The 16,598-nt window shown below is 37.3% G+C and overlaps 1 protein-coding gene across 9 annotated transcripts in view; it reads right to left on the reverse strand.

Moving 5' to 3' along the window:
- Window positions 1-13,992: 13,992 nt before the first annotated feature.
- Window positions 13,993-16,598, reverse strand: part of SLTM (SAFB like transcription modulator) — a 41,434-nt gene continuing 38,828 nt past the window's right edge. For all 9 annotated transcript variants that reach the window (XM_081048422.1, XM_081048421.1, XM_081048419.1 and 6 more), the window contains one exon: window positions 13,993-15,046. In XM_081048422.1, coding sequence (XP_080904548.1) covers window positions 14,938-15,046 — 109 coding nt within the window. In that variant the 3' untranslated portion in view covers window positions 13,993-14,937. The remainder of the gene's footprint in view (window positions 15,047-16,598) is intronic.

Here is a 16,598-nt window from a genome sequence, read left to right on the forward strand (position 1 = left end):
TGGTACTATCTTAGATAAGGTATTGAAATACCATGGCAGAAATACAAAACCTAAGCTTTAAACCACAGTAGATTAAAGAACTATAAATTGTATTAATCTACAACTCTCTACTTTGATATTAATTCACACAATTTTTTCAAATTACTTAATTTGTCACCATTAACTTTAAAAGCTGTGCACCCAAGCTCACTGTAATACCCCTACTTTGAGAGGCAGGGATGCCTCCTAGATTTAGAGAATGCACAAAGCAAAATTCTTCTGAAGGTGATCCTGGCTTGGCTTTAGTAGTTACAGCTTCAGATAGGAAGTCAGAAAACTGAAATTCCCATTTAAATTCCCAAATCAGCCACCTATCCATATGGGAGTTACAACAAACACCCTACAGACTGCTTCTAATTAATAGGATGTGTTTTAAGACTAAGATTGACATTTAATCTTTAAAGAGGTATCCTATGTTGTCAATTTTTGTCAGCTTTTGTTGTTCTTTTTTACATCTTAATTGTGTGAAATAACTTTTTTTCCCCCAGACTACATAGGATATCTAAGCTTTACAGATTTTTAAAGATGAGGATTTTAAAAGCTTACAGCTGTTTTTGTTAAAAAGTTATCTTAATAAATGACAACTGTTACAGTTTTTACAGATCCACACATAAGTAGGACAGTATGATAGAAGATTGATACATGATTGCTATATAACAGTAAAAGGGATGATCTTCACTGGTGAAACTTCTTAGGAACTCTGAAAGTAATTTCCTAATGTTAGTGCATAAGAGACTTTTTCCTTGAATTGTGCAGAATAATTGGATTGTGGCACACATTTTGTGGAATAGCAGGTAAAATGTTATACACTGCAGAGAAAGTGATCTTGAAATATAACAAGAAGAAGAAACAAGTTTTCTTCCTTTACTGTCGGACTATTTGGGTCCAGAAGTTGCTATGACATATCAGAGGTCTCTGTGCCAGGCTAAGGATTGGCCAATTGGCAAAGAGTTTAAACACATAAACTGTATATGAGTACCTATGCTCTTCTCCTTTCTTTTGCTATCCTAATGCCCTTTCTACTTCTGAAATAACTCATCTGTTTTGCTTTATGACCAGCTTTAATTCCAGTTTAAGAATAATAGCAATCCTAGAGATTGATAGGAAAGAGCATTGTCATACATTCTTTGAATAAAGACACCTTAAAGCATCTATGCCACTTAGGGTTGAATTCAATTTCCATGAAAGTTATTGTCTTAAATGCTAATTATGCTAAAACTATTTCATTCTAAAAAGTATGTCTTAAATAACTTTCAAAATTTCACTTAAAAAGATACACTTAACATAGATTGGAAAGTATAAAATAATTCTGACAGAATTATTCAGTATTATTCAACATTTTACTTCATGTTTGTTACTGTATCACAGGATGGTGTTATTCTTGAATTAAAATATTGGATTTCTTGTTAATATACTTAAAACTGTAACCAATGATAACACCTTTTTTTTATTATAGATTATATTTTATTTCAATAAACTTTGATATTTAGACCAAACAGTCTTTCTGCTATGTATATTCACCTTATTAAGCTATTTCTAATAAATTTAAAATGAGTGGGGAAATGGGGAATTGACATGGTGATTCAAGTTTACGAAGGATTAACTCAGAATACTTGGACCAACTCTTGATAAAGACAGATTTTCTCCACCGCAGGCACTGAATAAAGAAAATTAATTCTAAACCATATACTAGTTAACTACCTGATTCCAGCGGTAGATTTGTTGTATCTGCTACTTCTATCCTCTTGGTGGACTTAACTTAGAACTGAGAAGGGATCATTTTCTCTTTACACCAAGCCAACCCTAATATAAAATTTTTGTCCAACAATTTAATGTCCAAATGAGCTAATGTCTGACATTCTCTGTGGAAGCTTTTTTAGACTCCCCAGCCCTTTAAGCAGAATTAATCATTCCACATAGTGTTTTGCTGAACGCCCCTCATTGTAGCACCTAAGCTAACTAGACTGTGAGCCTTTTAAGGACAGAGATCGTGTGTTACTCATCTTGACTTTCTTGGCATGTTACGTAATTATTGGTACTTTAAATGAACTCTCATATCTATTTACATGAATTATTTTAAAATGTATTATGTAGTTATGGTTGCCTGTGCTTTAAAATAAGTGAGTCAGGTTACTGAATCAATTTTCCCTCTTAGCTTAAAAGTTATGTACATAGAGGGAAGTAAAATCTTTAATCTTTTGTCCACCCCCTCTTCTCTGATTTTCCCTGGATATCATCCTACATCCTCCTAGAGCCAATGGCAGAACACCTAGGGAACAGCAGCATCAACAAGACTAAGGTAAGCAGCACTGTTCTTCCCCCATTTCACAGCCTTCTTGTAGGGTCTCTTTCCTCACTTCATATTATCCTATTTGTTGGAGCTGAGATTTGAAGCCAAGTAGTCTGACTCCAGAGCCTGCGCTTATAAATATGAGTACATATGGAAGACTACAGGTAAGCCAAAGCCAAGTCTGTGTTCAACTTCTGACTCTGGTATTTGTAAGTAATTTTTCTTTCAAACTCTGCAGAAATCTTCAAAATTGGACCTCCTAGCCTTTTTTGTACTCTATAGTCTTAGATCAAGTTCATTCTGCACAGCCTGTTTTTTCATCTCTAAATTGGAATAATTTCTAACTCTTGAAATTATAAAGATTAAAGATAATGTACATAAAATGTCGTATACATAATAAACTGTCAATAAATTGTAACAGATTATTAATAACACATTAGGGACAACTTTTTTATAACCAAGCCAAGAACTTTAAGTGAGAAAAACCTTTGACTAAGGAGATTAAGAGTGGTATACTTTAAGTGGGTGAATTGTATGGTATATCAATTATAGCTCAACAAAGCACTTTTAAAAACCTCCTTAACAAAATTTTAGTAAATCAAATTGAGATACATATAAATATATATTACATATATTATACATAATATAACCAAATTCATATATATAACATCCAAATGTGAATTTTCCCTAGTACACAAGATCGATTTAACATTTAATATTAATGTAATTCACCATATTAACAGAATGAAGGGGAAAACCTATACGATCATCTCAATAGACACAAAAACCATTCGACAGAATTCAGTACCCATTTGTAATAAAAACTATTAGCATATTAGGAACAAAAGGGAACTTCCTCAACTCATAAAGGGTATAAATGAAAAACAGTTGGCATCACACTTAATGATGAAAGACTAAACTGCTTTTCCCTTAAAATTGGGAATTACGTAAGAATGTCTGTCCTTACTATTCCTATTCAACATTCTATTGGAGCTACTAGCCACCAAAAAAGGCCAGGGGTTTATGAAAAAGATAAAAGAAATTTAGAATGGTAAGGGAGATTAACTGCTGTCTTTGTTTTCAGTACATAGAAAACCCTGAGGCATCTACAATAAAACTAGTAGACTTAATAAGTAAATTTAGCAAGGTCACACTATAGAAGAGTCAATAGACAAAAATCAATTGTTTCTATGTACTAGCAATGAACAATAAAAAATTAAACATTTTAAGTATCATTTATAACAGCATCAAAAATATTAACTACTTAGGGATAAATTTTACAGAAATGTGTAACCTACACAATGAAAATTAAAATACATGGCTGAGACATATTAAAGAAGGCCTACTAGGGATGGACAGTTAGCTCAGTTGTTTACAGCGTGGTGCTGGTAGCACCAGGGTTGCCGGTTTGATCCCCGCATGGGCCACTGTGAGCTGCGCCCTCCTTAAAAAAAAGGGCCTACTACATGAAGAGATACACTAATTATGGATTGGAAGATTCAGTATTTTTGGTTAACGTGTCAGTTCTCCCCAAATTCACCTATGTATGCAACACAATTTCATTCAAAGTCCCAACAGACTTTCCTTACAGAAACTAGTAAGCTGAATTTAAAACTTATATGGAAAGCAAGGAAGTGAGATTAACCAAAATAATTTTGAAAAACATAAATAACAACATTGGAGGAGTTACATTACTTGATTTCAACACTTAATATAAAGCTACAGCAATCCAGACAGTGAGGTATTGGTGAAGTATAAACATATATACAGATTAATGGAACAAAATAAAATCCAGAAATAGATTCACACACATACAAATTGATTTTTTTTAAAAAAGGTGCTAAGATAATTAATAGGTAAAAGATAGTGTTTTCAACAAATTACACTGGAAAAACTGTGTATCAATATAGAAAAATAATTGTACCTCAACCTTTAATTTTTGCCATATATAAATCAATTTGAAACACATTTTTTCTAAATGTAAAAGCTAAAACTATGAAACTTCTAAAATAAAACAGGAGAAAAACTTGTGTGATCTTGGGGTAGGCAAAAATATCCATGAACCTTGAAAGAAAACTGATAAATTAAAACTTCATCAAAACTAAAAACTATACTTCAAAGGATACCATTAAAAAAATGAAAAGGCAGAGATCCAAAATGGCAGAGTACACACTGTCTACATCCATATGTGAACATATTAAAATTACAACTAAATTACAAAACAATCAACCTGGAGAACCATCTGAAGTTTAGCCAAACAGAAGTCCTATTAACTAAAAATATAAAGAAACCACAACAAGCCTGGTAGGAGAAGCACAGACAGAACAGGCCCCAAACCTCCCTGCAGCAGTTGAGATTCACGAGGGATATCTGAGATTCATGAGGGACAGCCACAAAGGACACCCCTGGAGGAGCGAGGGACCCCAGACCCCCACACCAGGCTTCCCAGCCCAGAGTACTGGTGCCAGGAAGAGGAGCCCCCACAACATCTGGCTGTGAAAAATAGTGGGGACTCTGACTGTTAGGGTGGGACGGAAGGCTGCAGGAAACCAAGGCGTGTCTTAAACAGCCCGCACACAGACTCACTCGTTCACAGGCACTCACCTTGGGCTCCAGACAAGGTATGGTGACTTGGGGGCCTCAGAGACATGCGTGGGAGTGGTGGGAGGGCAGAGTAAGGAGTGCTGCTGGCTTCAGGTGGACGACTGGAGGTCAGTCAGCATTTTCCCACTAAGGGGTCCTTTTCCTGGGCAGCCGGCAAGTGGGCGCCATCTTTCCTATGTTGAACCTGCCCCCACAGGCCAAATCTGAACCTAATTGGTCTGATGAGCTCCACAGCTCTGCCCTGCAGACTCAGCTGGGACCTCGCCCCACCCAACTTGCACACAGCTGGAGGCACTTTCTCCAGGAGAAGCCAGTCCCTCCTGCACTGCACTCTTTCTTGGAAACTATCAGAGTCCACAGCCCCAGGCAGACAGGGACTGGCCTCGGTGTGCTCTAAGACTTTTGCTGAGTTACGCCAAGCTCAGCACTGGCACCAAACCAGAATCTACATTAACTTGGTGACCACAACTCTTCCCACTCTAGTGACTCCCTGAAACCCTGCCTCACTTAACTCACAAACTGAACAAGACTTTATCAGTGGCTGAACCTTAAGGGAGCCAGCAAGTGGCAGCAGGCCTGGGAATGTCCTGGCTTTTTGCAGTTACCCCAGGCCCGGGACTGGTGGCAGCCATACTCAGTCTGCAGTTGTGGCCTCTCTCCCATGCCTCCAGGTTAAGCAGAGGCAGTGAACAACTAGGCATCACTTTGTAACTACTGCTAGGCAGCCTCCAGACAGTCACAGGCAGTAGCTGACCTCCTGCACCGGAGCTCTTCCCAAGAGGCCCCAGAACCACATATTTGGTGGCTTCAGACCACAGCATAGCACTGCCTAATTAGCCTCACATGGCACACACAAAGGGTGACCTCAAAAGGCACCAGAGCCAGCTTGGGCGAATCCCACCCAGTGGGATAAGTCTTCCCCACAGCATCCAATAAGCTGTAGATGTGGCCAAAGCCCACAGCCAATTAGCCTGAGGGTCAGTCCCACCCACTGATTTGCCAATAGCAATCAAGGCTCAACTATAACAGGAGAGCACACATAACCCACACAAGGGACACTCCTGGAGCACCCAGAGCAGGTGATGAAGGAGACTGTACCACTGAGCCCCACAGGACACCTACTACATAAGGTCACCCAACCAAGACTGGAAGAAATAGCAGATCTACCTAATACATAGAAACAAACAGACAAGCAGCCAAAATGAGAAAACAAAGAAATGCGTTGCAAATGAAAGAACAGGAGAAAAATCCAGGAAAATAACTAAATGAAATGGAGGGAAGCAACCTACCAGAGACAGAGTTCAAACCAATGGTTGTACAATGCTCAAGGAACTCAGTGAGATCTTCAACGAAGAGACTGTAAGCATAAAAAAGGACATAGAAACCATAAAAAAGAACCAGTCAGAAGTGAAGAATACAATAATTGAAATGAAGAATGCATTGGAAGGAATCACCAACAGACAAGATGAAGCAGAGGATCAAATCAGTGATTTGGGAGATACGGTAGCAGAAAACGTCCAATTGGAAGAGCAAAGAGAAAAAAAGAATAAGAAAAAAATGAGGACAATTTAAGAGACCTCTGGGACAACACCAAACATGACAACATTCACATCATAGGGGTACCAGAAGAAGAGAGAAAGCAAGGGATTGAGAACCTATTTGAACAATGACTGAAAACTCTCCTAACCTCGTGAGGGAAATAGACATACAAGTCCAGAAAGTGCAGAGCATCCCAAACAGAACGAACCCAAACAGGCCCACACAGAGACATATTATAATTACAATGGCAAAGGTTAAAGACAAAGAGAGAATCCTAAAATCAGTAAGAGAAAGGCAATTGGAAACTTATAAGGGAGCTCCCATAAGACTATAAGCTGATTTCTCAACAAACTTTGCAGGCCAAAAGGGATTGGCAGGAAATATTCAACGTGGTGAAAAGCAAGGACCTACAATGAAGATTACTCTTCCTAGCAAAGCTATCGTTTAAAATTGAAGGACAGATAAAGAGTTTCCCAGACAAGAAAAAGCTAAAGGAAATCATAACCATCAAACCAGTATGAGGATGTAAAGAAAAGCATAAGGAATATAGTCAGTGATATAGTAATATTAATAACTATGTATAGTGCCAGGTGGCTACTAGTCAGGGGGATCACTTCTTAAATAATGTAAATGTCTAACCGTTAGACTGTACACCTGAAATTAGCATGAAATAATATTGAATGTCAGCTCTAATTGGTAAATTTTAAAAGGAAAGGGGAAGAGCAATAAGAGGTCCATATTTCCAGGTGTAAAATAAGTCATGGGGATGTAATGTAGAGCACAGGGAATATAGTCAACAATATTGTGATAGCATAGTACAGTGTCAGACGGTTGCTGGACTTATCATGGTGAGCACTTCTTTGGGCATATAAATGTCGAATAACTATTTGTTATTCAACTATTTGCTATTGTTTTGTGTACACCTGAAATTAATATAATATTGTATGTTAGCTATATTTTTAATAAAAATCTTTTTAAAAATAAGCAAATGAAAAAGCAGGCCACAAACTGGAAGAAAATATTCCATATATATATATATATATATATATATATATATATATATATATATGATAAAGAACTGGTATCCATGATACGTAAAGAGGTCTTACAGCTCAATAAAATCACAAAAAGCACAATTAAAAATGAGGTAAAGATTTGAACAGACAATTCACAACCAAAAATCTATCAGTGGTCAACAAGTACATAAAAACATGATTAACATCAATAGTCAGCAGGGTAACGTAAACTAAGACCACAGAAAGAGAGTTCTGTATGCCCACTAAAATGGTTAAAATAAAAAAAATTAATACCAATTGTTGGTGAGTCAGTGGAGTAATGTGTACCCTTTACATTGCTGACGCATAATGGTTCAGCCACTTTAGAAAACTCTGGCAGTTTCCTGTAATGTTAGGACATATACTTACTATTATAATAGATAATTGTATGATATATAACAGGTAAAAAATTATATATATATGAGTTGTTATATATATATATTTGATATATTGACACATTTTTACTATTATATATATATGTGAGTTGTTGACACTTTTACTATTATATATCCTAGAAATTCCACTCCTAGATATTTAGTCAAAAGTGAAAATGTATGTATACAGACTTGTATACAAATATTCATAGCAGTTTTATTCATAATAGTAAAAATGTGTCAACAACTCAAATTTCCATCAATAATAGGCGCATGCATAAAAAATTGTGGCACATCCATACAGTGGAATACCAACCACCCAGCAACAAAAAGAAGGAACTACTGATACAATACAAAGCAACATGGCTGAACTGCAGAAACATTACACTGAACGAAAGGAGCCAGGTACAAAAGACATTACTGAATGATTGTGTTTATATGAATCTCTAGGAGACAGAAAATCTGTAGTGATAGAAAGTAAGTGGTTGTCTGGGGCCAGAGCTGTGGACTGTGATGATCAGGAAAGGGCACAAGGAAAACTTTTAGTGATGGAAATATTCTGCACCTTTATCAAGGTCGTGGTCACTTGGGTGTATCCATTTGCCAAAACTCATTATACTTAAAATGTGCACATATCATTTGTAAATTTTACTTCAAAAAATTGTATTTCTAAACACTAGAGAAGCAGTTGAAAACTGAAAATTTTAAAACTTCATTCATAACAGCATCAAACAACATATTTAGATATAAATTTAACAAACGTGTAAGACCTATACACTGAAAACCGGGAATTCAGTTACTTCATTTCTGTCATTCTATGTGCCCACTTGGAGTTTTTATGTTTAAATTTTTTAAATAAACAGAGATGTAGAAAGGGTAATATTTTTGCTTGCTATATGCAAATTTTAGTTGATGCAAAAAATATACTGCATTGTAGTATCTTTTAAATTCAAAATTTTTATTTTAAAACTAAAGAAATAAAGGAAATGCTTATTACAAAAGGTGATTGTGTCATATAAAGGTTATGTTAAGAATTTGCTTTGTGGTGTCCAATATAATATTTATTCACTGGTCATATCTGCCCAACCCTGGATGAAAGGACTTGAAGTGATGTTCTTGTATGTGCCTATGTTTGAATCTTGGTTCCACCGCTTGCTATGATTTTGGGCAAACTGTTCCTTAGTTTCCACACATATAAACTGGAAATAATAATAGTACCTACATCTAAATCATAAGCTGTTGCAGGAATTGAGTTAATGCACGTAAATTACCTAGCACAATGCCTAGCACAAGCAAGTGCTCAATAAATAGTAACTTTTGTGATGATAATCTTACTCATATTTAACAAGCCTGATACACAGTAAGCTTGAAATGTTACCTTATCATGTGGTAAGATTTTTTTCCCTTTAGTGTCCTACAATTGGTTAGAATGATCAGCTGCCTATATTTTGAATTTTCATTTTAAGTTAGACAGTAGGAATCATAAAGGTCATAAATCTATGGATACAGAAATTGGGATGCTTAAGGTTAAATTGCATGCTCCAGCTAGTAGGATCAGACCCAGACTCTAGACCTTCTAATTATTGAACTAGTTTCTTAATCTTGGTATTTGGCTATAACTCTTTCAAACCCTTTTCAAAGGTGACTCTCTAATAGTATGAAAACAAAGTACTGTTTACAGAAATAATACATACTATTTAATATTTCACAGCTCAACCTGGACAGTTCTGAAAGCTCTGGACACAAGTTCCTAAAGCTGATGTATAAGTTCCCCTTCTCCTACCTCAAGTGGTTCAACCATATAAAATTATCAATAATCAGTTAACTAGAAAATAACATCAATCAGAGCATCTCATCCCACTGGCATAAGATTGGGTTTCTAAAACTAAAATGACATTTTGGAGCAGTGATGAGCAAAACTCTCCTACCCATACAATTGTGAGCTGCTCCTCAAAGAACATTCGGGACTACCTACTCTGAGCTGTGTCTCTACAGTGATTCCCAATCCTGACTGCACATATGAATTCTCTGGGGGAACTTTTTTGTGGGAAAATATGCCTAGGCCCCACTCATTAGTATTTCGGGTTAGGACTCAGCTTTGGAACTACTGCCGTATTTCACCCAGTTAGACCTCAGATTTTGTCCGGTACAGCAGCTGTTCCAGTTCAGTTCTCCATTTAACCAGCAACATTTACAAATGAATTTACTCTTCTTTGTCTTACAATCAGAGTATAATGTGACAAGAGAAATAACGAGAATTTGTTCAGTATTCCACACAGATTTTCCCATTGAAATCCTTACAATAGCCCTGGCAGGTAAGCCAAGTTGATCATAGCACCCTGAACCTACAGATAAATTGCCCATAATTGCACACATCTAGTAAACGGCACAACTAGCCCTTGAACCCTCAATTCCTGCATATTCCCAAGCCTATGATCTTGAGACTACAGCACCCTGCAAGCTGTCCCAGAAGTGAGGGCCTGTCCTGTAATCTTGCCCAAGTTTGCAGGATCAGAGTAGCTCTTGGTGGTGAGATGTAGAGCAGGCGAAGCAGGCCCAGTCAGGCTGCCTTCCCCGAGACCAGAGGTAGGAACAAGAGGGACCAAGGATAGCAGATCAATTGGAGAACAGAGTACTAAGTCATTAACGACTAAATATATGGTTTTAGGAAGATGAGAACATTGTAGAAGGGTGTTCCTTTTCTTACTGAATCAGGAGTTTTAGTCTTATCATGCACTTAAGTGACGCATGGTATCCTGTCGTAGCATCTGATCCGTTTCCCTTCCGCTCCACGTTCTAAACACTTGGCAGAGCATGAGAGTCAATAAATGAATTAATATATGTTGATGGACATCACTAGAGACTTATTAAGAGAAAGAAAACCATCTCCATCCCAATGACGAGTTATTGCTTGAGCTTTGGATGGGCTTAGTCAGTCTCTAATAAACTGATGAAAATTTAACTACTGAGCAGATGTCACACTGTTTCCTAAGTCTGTTGGCAAATCCACGTGGGAAGCAAAAGATGACTGAGCACAGAGTTGGGGCAAAGATGACTTCCTGGCTCACGTTCCTGCCTGAGGCAGGCATCTCCTCTCGGGGAAGTGCGTCTGATGGTCTGGGCAGTCTGTCCCTAAACAGTCCTGTTTCATCCTGGTGGCTGCACCAAGGTATGGCTTGGGAGAGGCTTTTGGCCTCAAGTCCTCACTTTAGTTTGCATCAGATACTCTCAAAGTCGCCTGTAAGTATTCAATCTTAGAACAGTATGTTTGTTACACCAATGCAATTTCAAGACAAAACCCAGACCCTGTCCCCCAGTTCCAACCAGACTGTTGCCCGTATGCCTCTACTATAAAAAGTCTGAATCCTCCTCATGGTTGGTTTTTCATTCAAGAACTATTTGAGTGGCTACTAAGTGCCATGTGCTGGAGATACAGCAGTGGGGAAAAAATAGGACAAAAACTTCTGTCCTGGGGGAGCACACATACATCTGAGTAAGAGCCAGATAAGAAATGTCAGATGGGAAAGCAGAGGGAATACGAAGGGTGGGTTAAGAGTGTGGCAGTTTTAAATATCAGGGAAGGCATCCCTGAGAGAACATTTTAGCAAAGACCTAAAGTAAAGATACGTGGATATCTGGGGAAAGCGCATTCCGGATATTGTGTTCAAGAAACAAGAGGGCAATGTGACTAAAACAAAGTGAGCAAGGATAGTAGGAAAAGAGGTAAGAGAAATAGAGCACTCAAAGATTTTTGATTTACTCCAAGGGAGATGGGGAGATATCAGAGGGTTTAAAGCGGGGAAAGAAAAATACGACGTGTGGTGGTGTAGACGTAAGATAAAGGTGATTAGTACAGAATATTTATGTGAAATTTAACTATATGAAACCTGTCTCTTAAGCCTGGTTCAATGTTTAAGTATAGCAGAAAGAGAAAGAAAAGGTACAAGTTTATCTTGTAGAAAGTACTTAAGGATTTCAGAAAACAACTGGTTTCAGGTAAAAATAAGCAATATTTGCTGATTGCTACATTTTTTAAGTGATGTAGGAAGGAGAATTTTATGTATGGCAGCCTTATTGACTTGAAGATAGTGCCTAAATATTTGTGAGGATTAGTCAACTTGTGGGGGGATAATCGAACAAGTTAAATTACAAGTGCTTGAGAGAATGGCAATTAAGCGTATGTTGGAGGTATTGGAAAAGATTCATCTTTGGGTAAGGAATTGGATTAAATGACGTTCTATATAAAGAATGCAAAAGTAATTTGACATTTTCCCCCATAAGGATTCAGTAAGTATTAATATTTCATTGTTGGAATTTAAGTATGGAGGAACTGAGTTAAGTGGCCATCTAGCAAGGGATATAAATATAGGCAGAAGAGTTCCATTTCTCTTTAACTTCATAACTTAAGAGCTTGTAAATTTTTTCTTGTAATTCTAAAGCTTTTATTTTTCATAAAATTATTTTTGGCATGTGTAGTTTCTGACTTCAGTGTCTTGCCCAAGTTTATTAAGAGTAGCTCTTTCTTGAACCACTGTAAGCTATCTATTGCTCCTAAATTATTGAAACCTTTGTTTACATTATGGTGGAACTTCTGGATTGCTCATCCAGTATATGGAGAAGAGCAAAATTCCTTCCTTTCTCTTGGGTTTGAGGAACCCAGCTTCCTTTATAAAATCTCTGTAAATTTGATTTTCACTACTGACCCTTAGCCAGCGAGATTTCTACTAACTGGTTTCCCTGAACCTTGAGAACTATTCCCAACCTCAATGCTCACATTTCAGAAGGTTGTATTGTCAGGTTTTTTCAACTTAAAAAATGAGATCTTTGATTTGTTCCAATTTTTCTTCACTTACACTGAACGGTACAACAGTTCACAGTGTAAGTAATTATTTTTCCCTCAGGTTGCCATGGTGTCACTTTTTGAAGAGCAGATCACTTCTCAGATACACATCTGAAACTGGGTAGGACAGTACTTATTACCTATAGCTAGCAGGATTCTTCTGAGCATTAGGGCAAGCAGGAGCATTTGAAATGCTAAGCACATTGCCCAGCACGTAAAGTGCTTAGCAAATGCCAGCAACCATGGAAGCCCTTGTATAGTTCCACTCTACAAAGGAGGAAACAGACTAGAAGCGACAGAATGACACAAAGTCACTGAAAGAGGTACAGCTGAAGTTAGTTCATTCTTATCCCGAGGTTTCTACAAAGTGTGGGAAACCAGGAAATGAAGTACCGTGTTTCCCCGAAAATAAGACCTACCCCGAAAATAGGCTCCAGTTAAGATGGTCAGCTAGACGGACGCATTTAGTACGTTATGATGATGTTCCAGAAGACGACATAACTGTATTTGAATAAATGTAGATGGTTGTACGTGAAAAAATAAGACATCCCCTGAAAATACGCCCTAATGCGTCTTTTTGGAGCAAAAATTAATGTAAGACCTGGTCTTACTTTCGGGGAAACACTATAGAGACACACACACACACACCTGCTCCTACAGGTGTAGGGCTGGGAAGGGCAAAAAAGGCTGTGATATCCAGAGCAATACAGAAAGTGTCAGTTCCCCAAAAGGGCCAAAGGCCAGGATACAGTGACTGTACTCAGAAATCTGAGCCATTTCACGAGCACGACCATACCCATCCAGTAACATTTACAATTTCTATAAAAGACTCCTCCTCAAATCAAAAGTTGACCTCAGCGCGATTGCTTGCTCCCATCTTTCACTTTGTGGGAATATACAGACTCCTTAATTTACCAAGAAGCTAGACTATCTGGATTATTCATCACTGATTTCCATAAAGGAATATAGGCGGCTTTAAGAGGTAGTATTCAGAATTTACCTTGAACAGCTTTCCTAGAAAAGGTGCCTTTAAAAAAAGCCATAAGATTAGTAGTTACATCACCAACACTTCAACAGAACGTACTGCCCAGTTAGAGTTGAAGAGTCAAAGTTAGTCTTATTTTCTAGGTACAAAGACCAAAAGACTTTGTAACTCTAAACCTAGTCAATTACTTTGGTTTTAATTCCAGAAAGGGATGGACGACTAACACCTAAAAAGCTGAAAAGCTGGAAACAAAGACACATACACTTCTAGGTGTGGATTTTTATTTTCACAAGGAGACAACAATGCCTTCCCACATACAAGTATTTACATAACCCAAGTGATTCACCAATCTAGAACCTGGGTTTTTTTCCACTTCTCAACATAGTTGGGAACATGGAAACAGTAATACCCACATAATTACCAGAGATGGAATTTATCCATCAAACAGTACAAATTACCTAGAAGTGCACTTACCTGCACAACTCAGTCTAAGAACCCCAGTGATACAAACCTCATGGCCAAGGTTTCATGAATCTATTTGGTTTCATACCATGCAAACCTGAACAAGTATGCACTACACTAAACTGAAAATCGGTTCTCATTTTGTAATTAAAAAGGTTCTCAACACTTTAGCAACTATTACAGAATATGAAGGTTTATTTCAAAAAAGAGTACATTTTTAAAACGGGTACACAGATGCACTTAATGTAACAGTACCTTCTGCAAAAATAGGTTACATAATACTCAGAAATGCAAGGAACAATCTTACTCTCTAAAAATTAGACAGCAGACCTTTTAAGCTTAGACAGCCTTCAAAATGGAGGCTGAAAATGCCAGGTGACAAGTAACTCTAGAGCCTGATACCACAGAGCTAGGGCTGCAAATTAAACTACTACCACACAGCTGCAAACTACTCTTTATATTCATACAGCATTAAACAAAATGGTTTTGATTCCAATCTTTCCAAATGTCTCGGTGCTGCAAGAAAAAAAGTTGAATGATACACAAAACTATTAAAAGTTACAACAGAACTATTTAAACATCTTCTCCAAAATTGAGAAAAGCAATCATGTTAAATTTTAAAAAAGGAGAAACAAAGAAAAGTCCGACAGAACTCTCAAGCAAGTCAGAGGTCCTCTTCATAAGTAGTCAAGTAAAGTTTACAGGAGATTTCAATAAATTATCTTGAAACCATGGCAGAGAACTAATTTTCAAAATCGTCGTGGAGGTCCACCCTTAAATGGCTTAAATCCAGAGCCACTTCCTCTTGGTATGGAATTGCCACTGATTTGTACAATTCTATTAATTGGGGATGCATTACTGGAAAAGGTTTAAAAGAAAATAAAAGTCAGAGAACAAAAGAACAAATAATTACAGTTAATACCTACAGAGTACTTATAGTTTATCAGGCACTGTTCTTTGTATTGTATCCATATTAACTAATTTCCTGTTTTGAACAGTCCTGTGAGGTATGTACCATCACTAACCCCAGTTTACTGATGAAGAAACTGAGATCTGGAGGTTAAGTAACTTCTTCAAGATCACCAAGCTAGCTAATCAATGGTGGAGCAAGGATTTGAACTTGGGTAGGTGAACGTGCCTCTTAGTAAGGAATTTAATGGCGTGCACATGAATGAACTGGAGCAGTGGTTATCAAAGCACAGTCACCAGCTCAGTGTCAACTAGGAACTTGAACCTGAGTTAGAAAACATCATTCAAGGAATGTTTCTGGAATTTTTTATATATATAATGCAACACAGTAGATACTAATGAGTAACACAAGAAGAAAGACTCCCCCAAAAAACCTTATAACAAATTTGGGAGACAAAAACCCACAATAAAATGGTTTAAGTGGAATAAAACCACATTATGGAAAGGTTTGAGTATCAGGCTAAGGAATCTGGATTAGATCCTATGACCTGGAGAAGCTGCTTGTGGTTTTGGAGCAAGTAAATTGTATAACAAATCTATTGGGCTAGTTCCAATAGTCCAATTTAGAAATAGTGTGAATAATGGAGAAGGAAAAAGACTAATTTGGAAAGACCACATAGAAACTAAAATGAAGAAGAAAGCATAGCTATTACAAATATTTTTTTAAAAAATTGAACCACACTTTAAAATATATACTAGGAATGAAAACAGATAAAGATGAGGCCCATAGTTTTGCAGTCTAACTGAGATGTGTATTCTAGGCACTGTCAAATTAAAAGAAGCTGAAGGCAACCACTGGGAGCAAACCAAAAAAAAAGGTTTGGAACAGGAGAGTAGAGTTTGCCTGTGACCTTGAATTTATGGATGCGGCAAGGCATTTACATGGAGATCACAATATAGAGCTAAAAATAAAGAGCAGTGTCTAAAGTCCAACCATTTGAATGAAGGAGCCAGCAAAAGAAATCAAAAAGGTAGAAAAGAAAATTATGGTGCATTAGAAACAGAAGGGTATTTCAATAAATGGAAAGGTAATAGTGGGAAATAGTGCTTAACCACCAAGAAGCCCGAAAACTAAGAAAATAAAGGAATCTATACTTATCAAGAAACAAAGGCATTGGTGACCTTTAAAAATCAAAGACAGAAGGAGTGATGAGCTGTGCAGGCACCAGGATAAACACTCCCTTAGAGCTGGATGGTAGAAGCGACGAATAGAATAGTAACTTGGGTTACTAAGCCAAGCCAGTATTTCTTCTAAGACAGGGGAATGGGAAAGAAAGAAGGGCTTGGAAGAGAGAGAGAGAGGCCAAAGACTTGCCAGCTGAAGGGCACGATGGATGTTAGTGTGAAGAGAAAATAAAGCTTGCCTCTTAGCATATGAACTGGCTTTAAGTCAAATGTCTAAATGTTTCTGCTAGAGTTACTTGAAAAGGCAGGAAGCCAA

This window comes from Rhinolophus hipposideros, assembly GCF_964194185.1.
Source record: "Rhinolophus hipposideros genome assembly, chromosome: 5".
NCBI lineage: Eukaryota > Metazoa > Chordata > Mammalia > Chiroptera > Rhinolophidae > Rhinolophus > Rhinolophus hipposideros.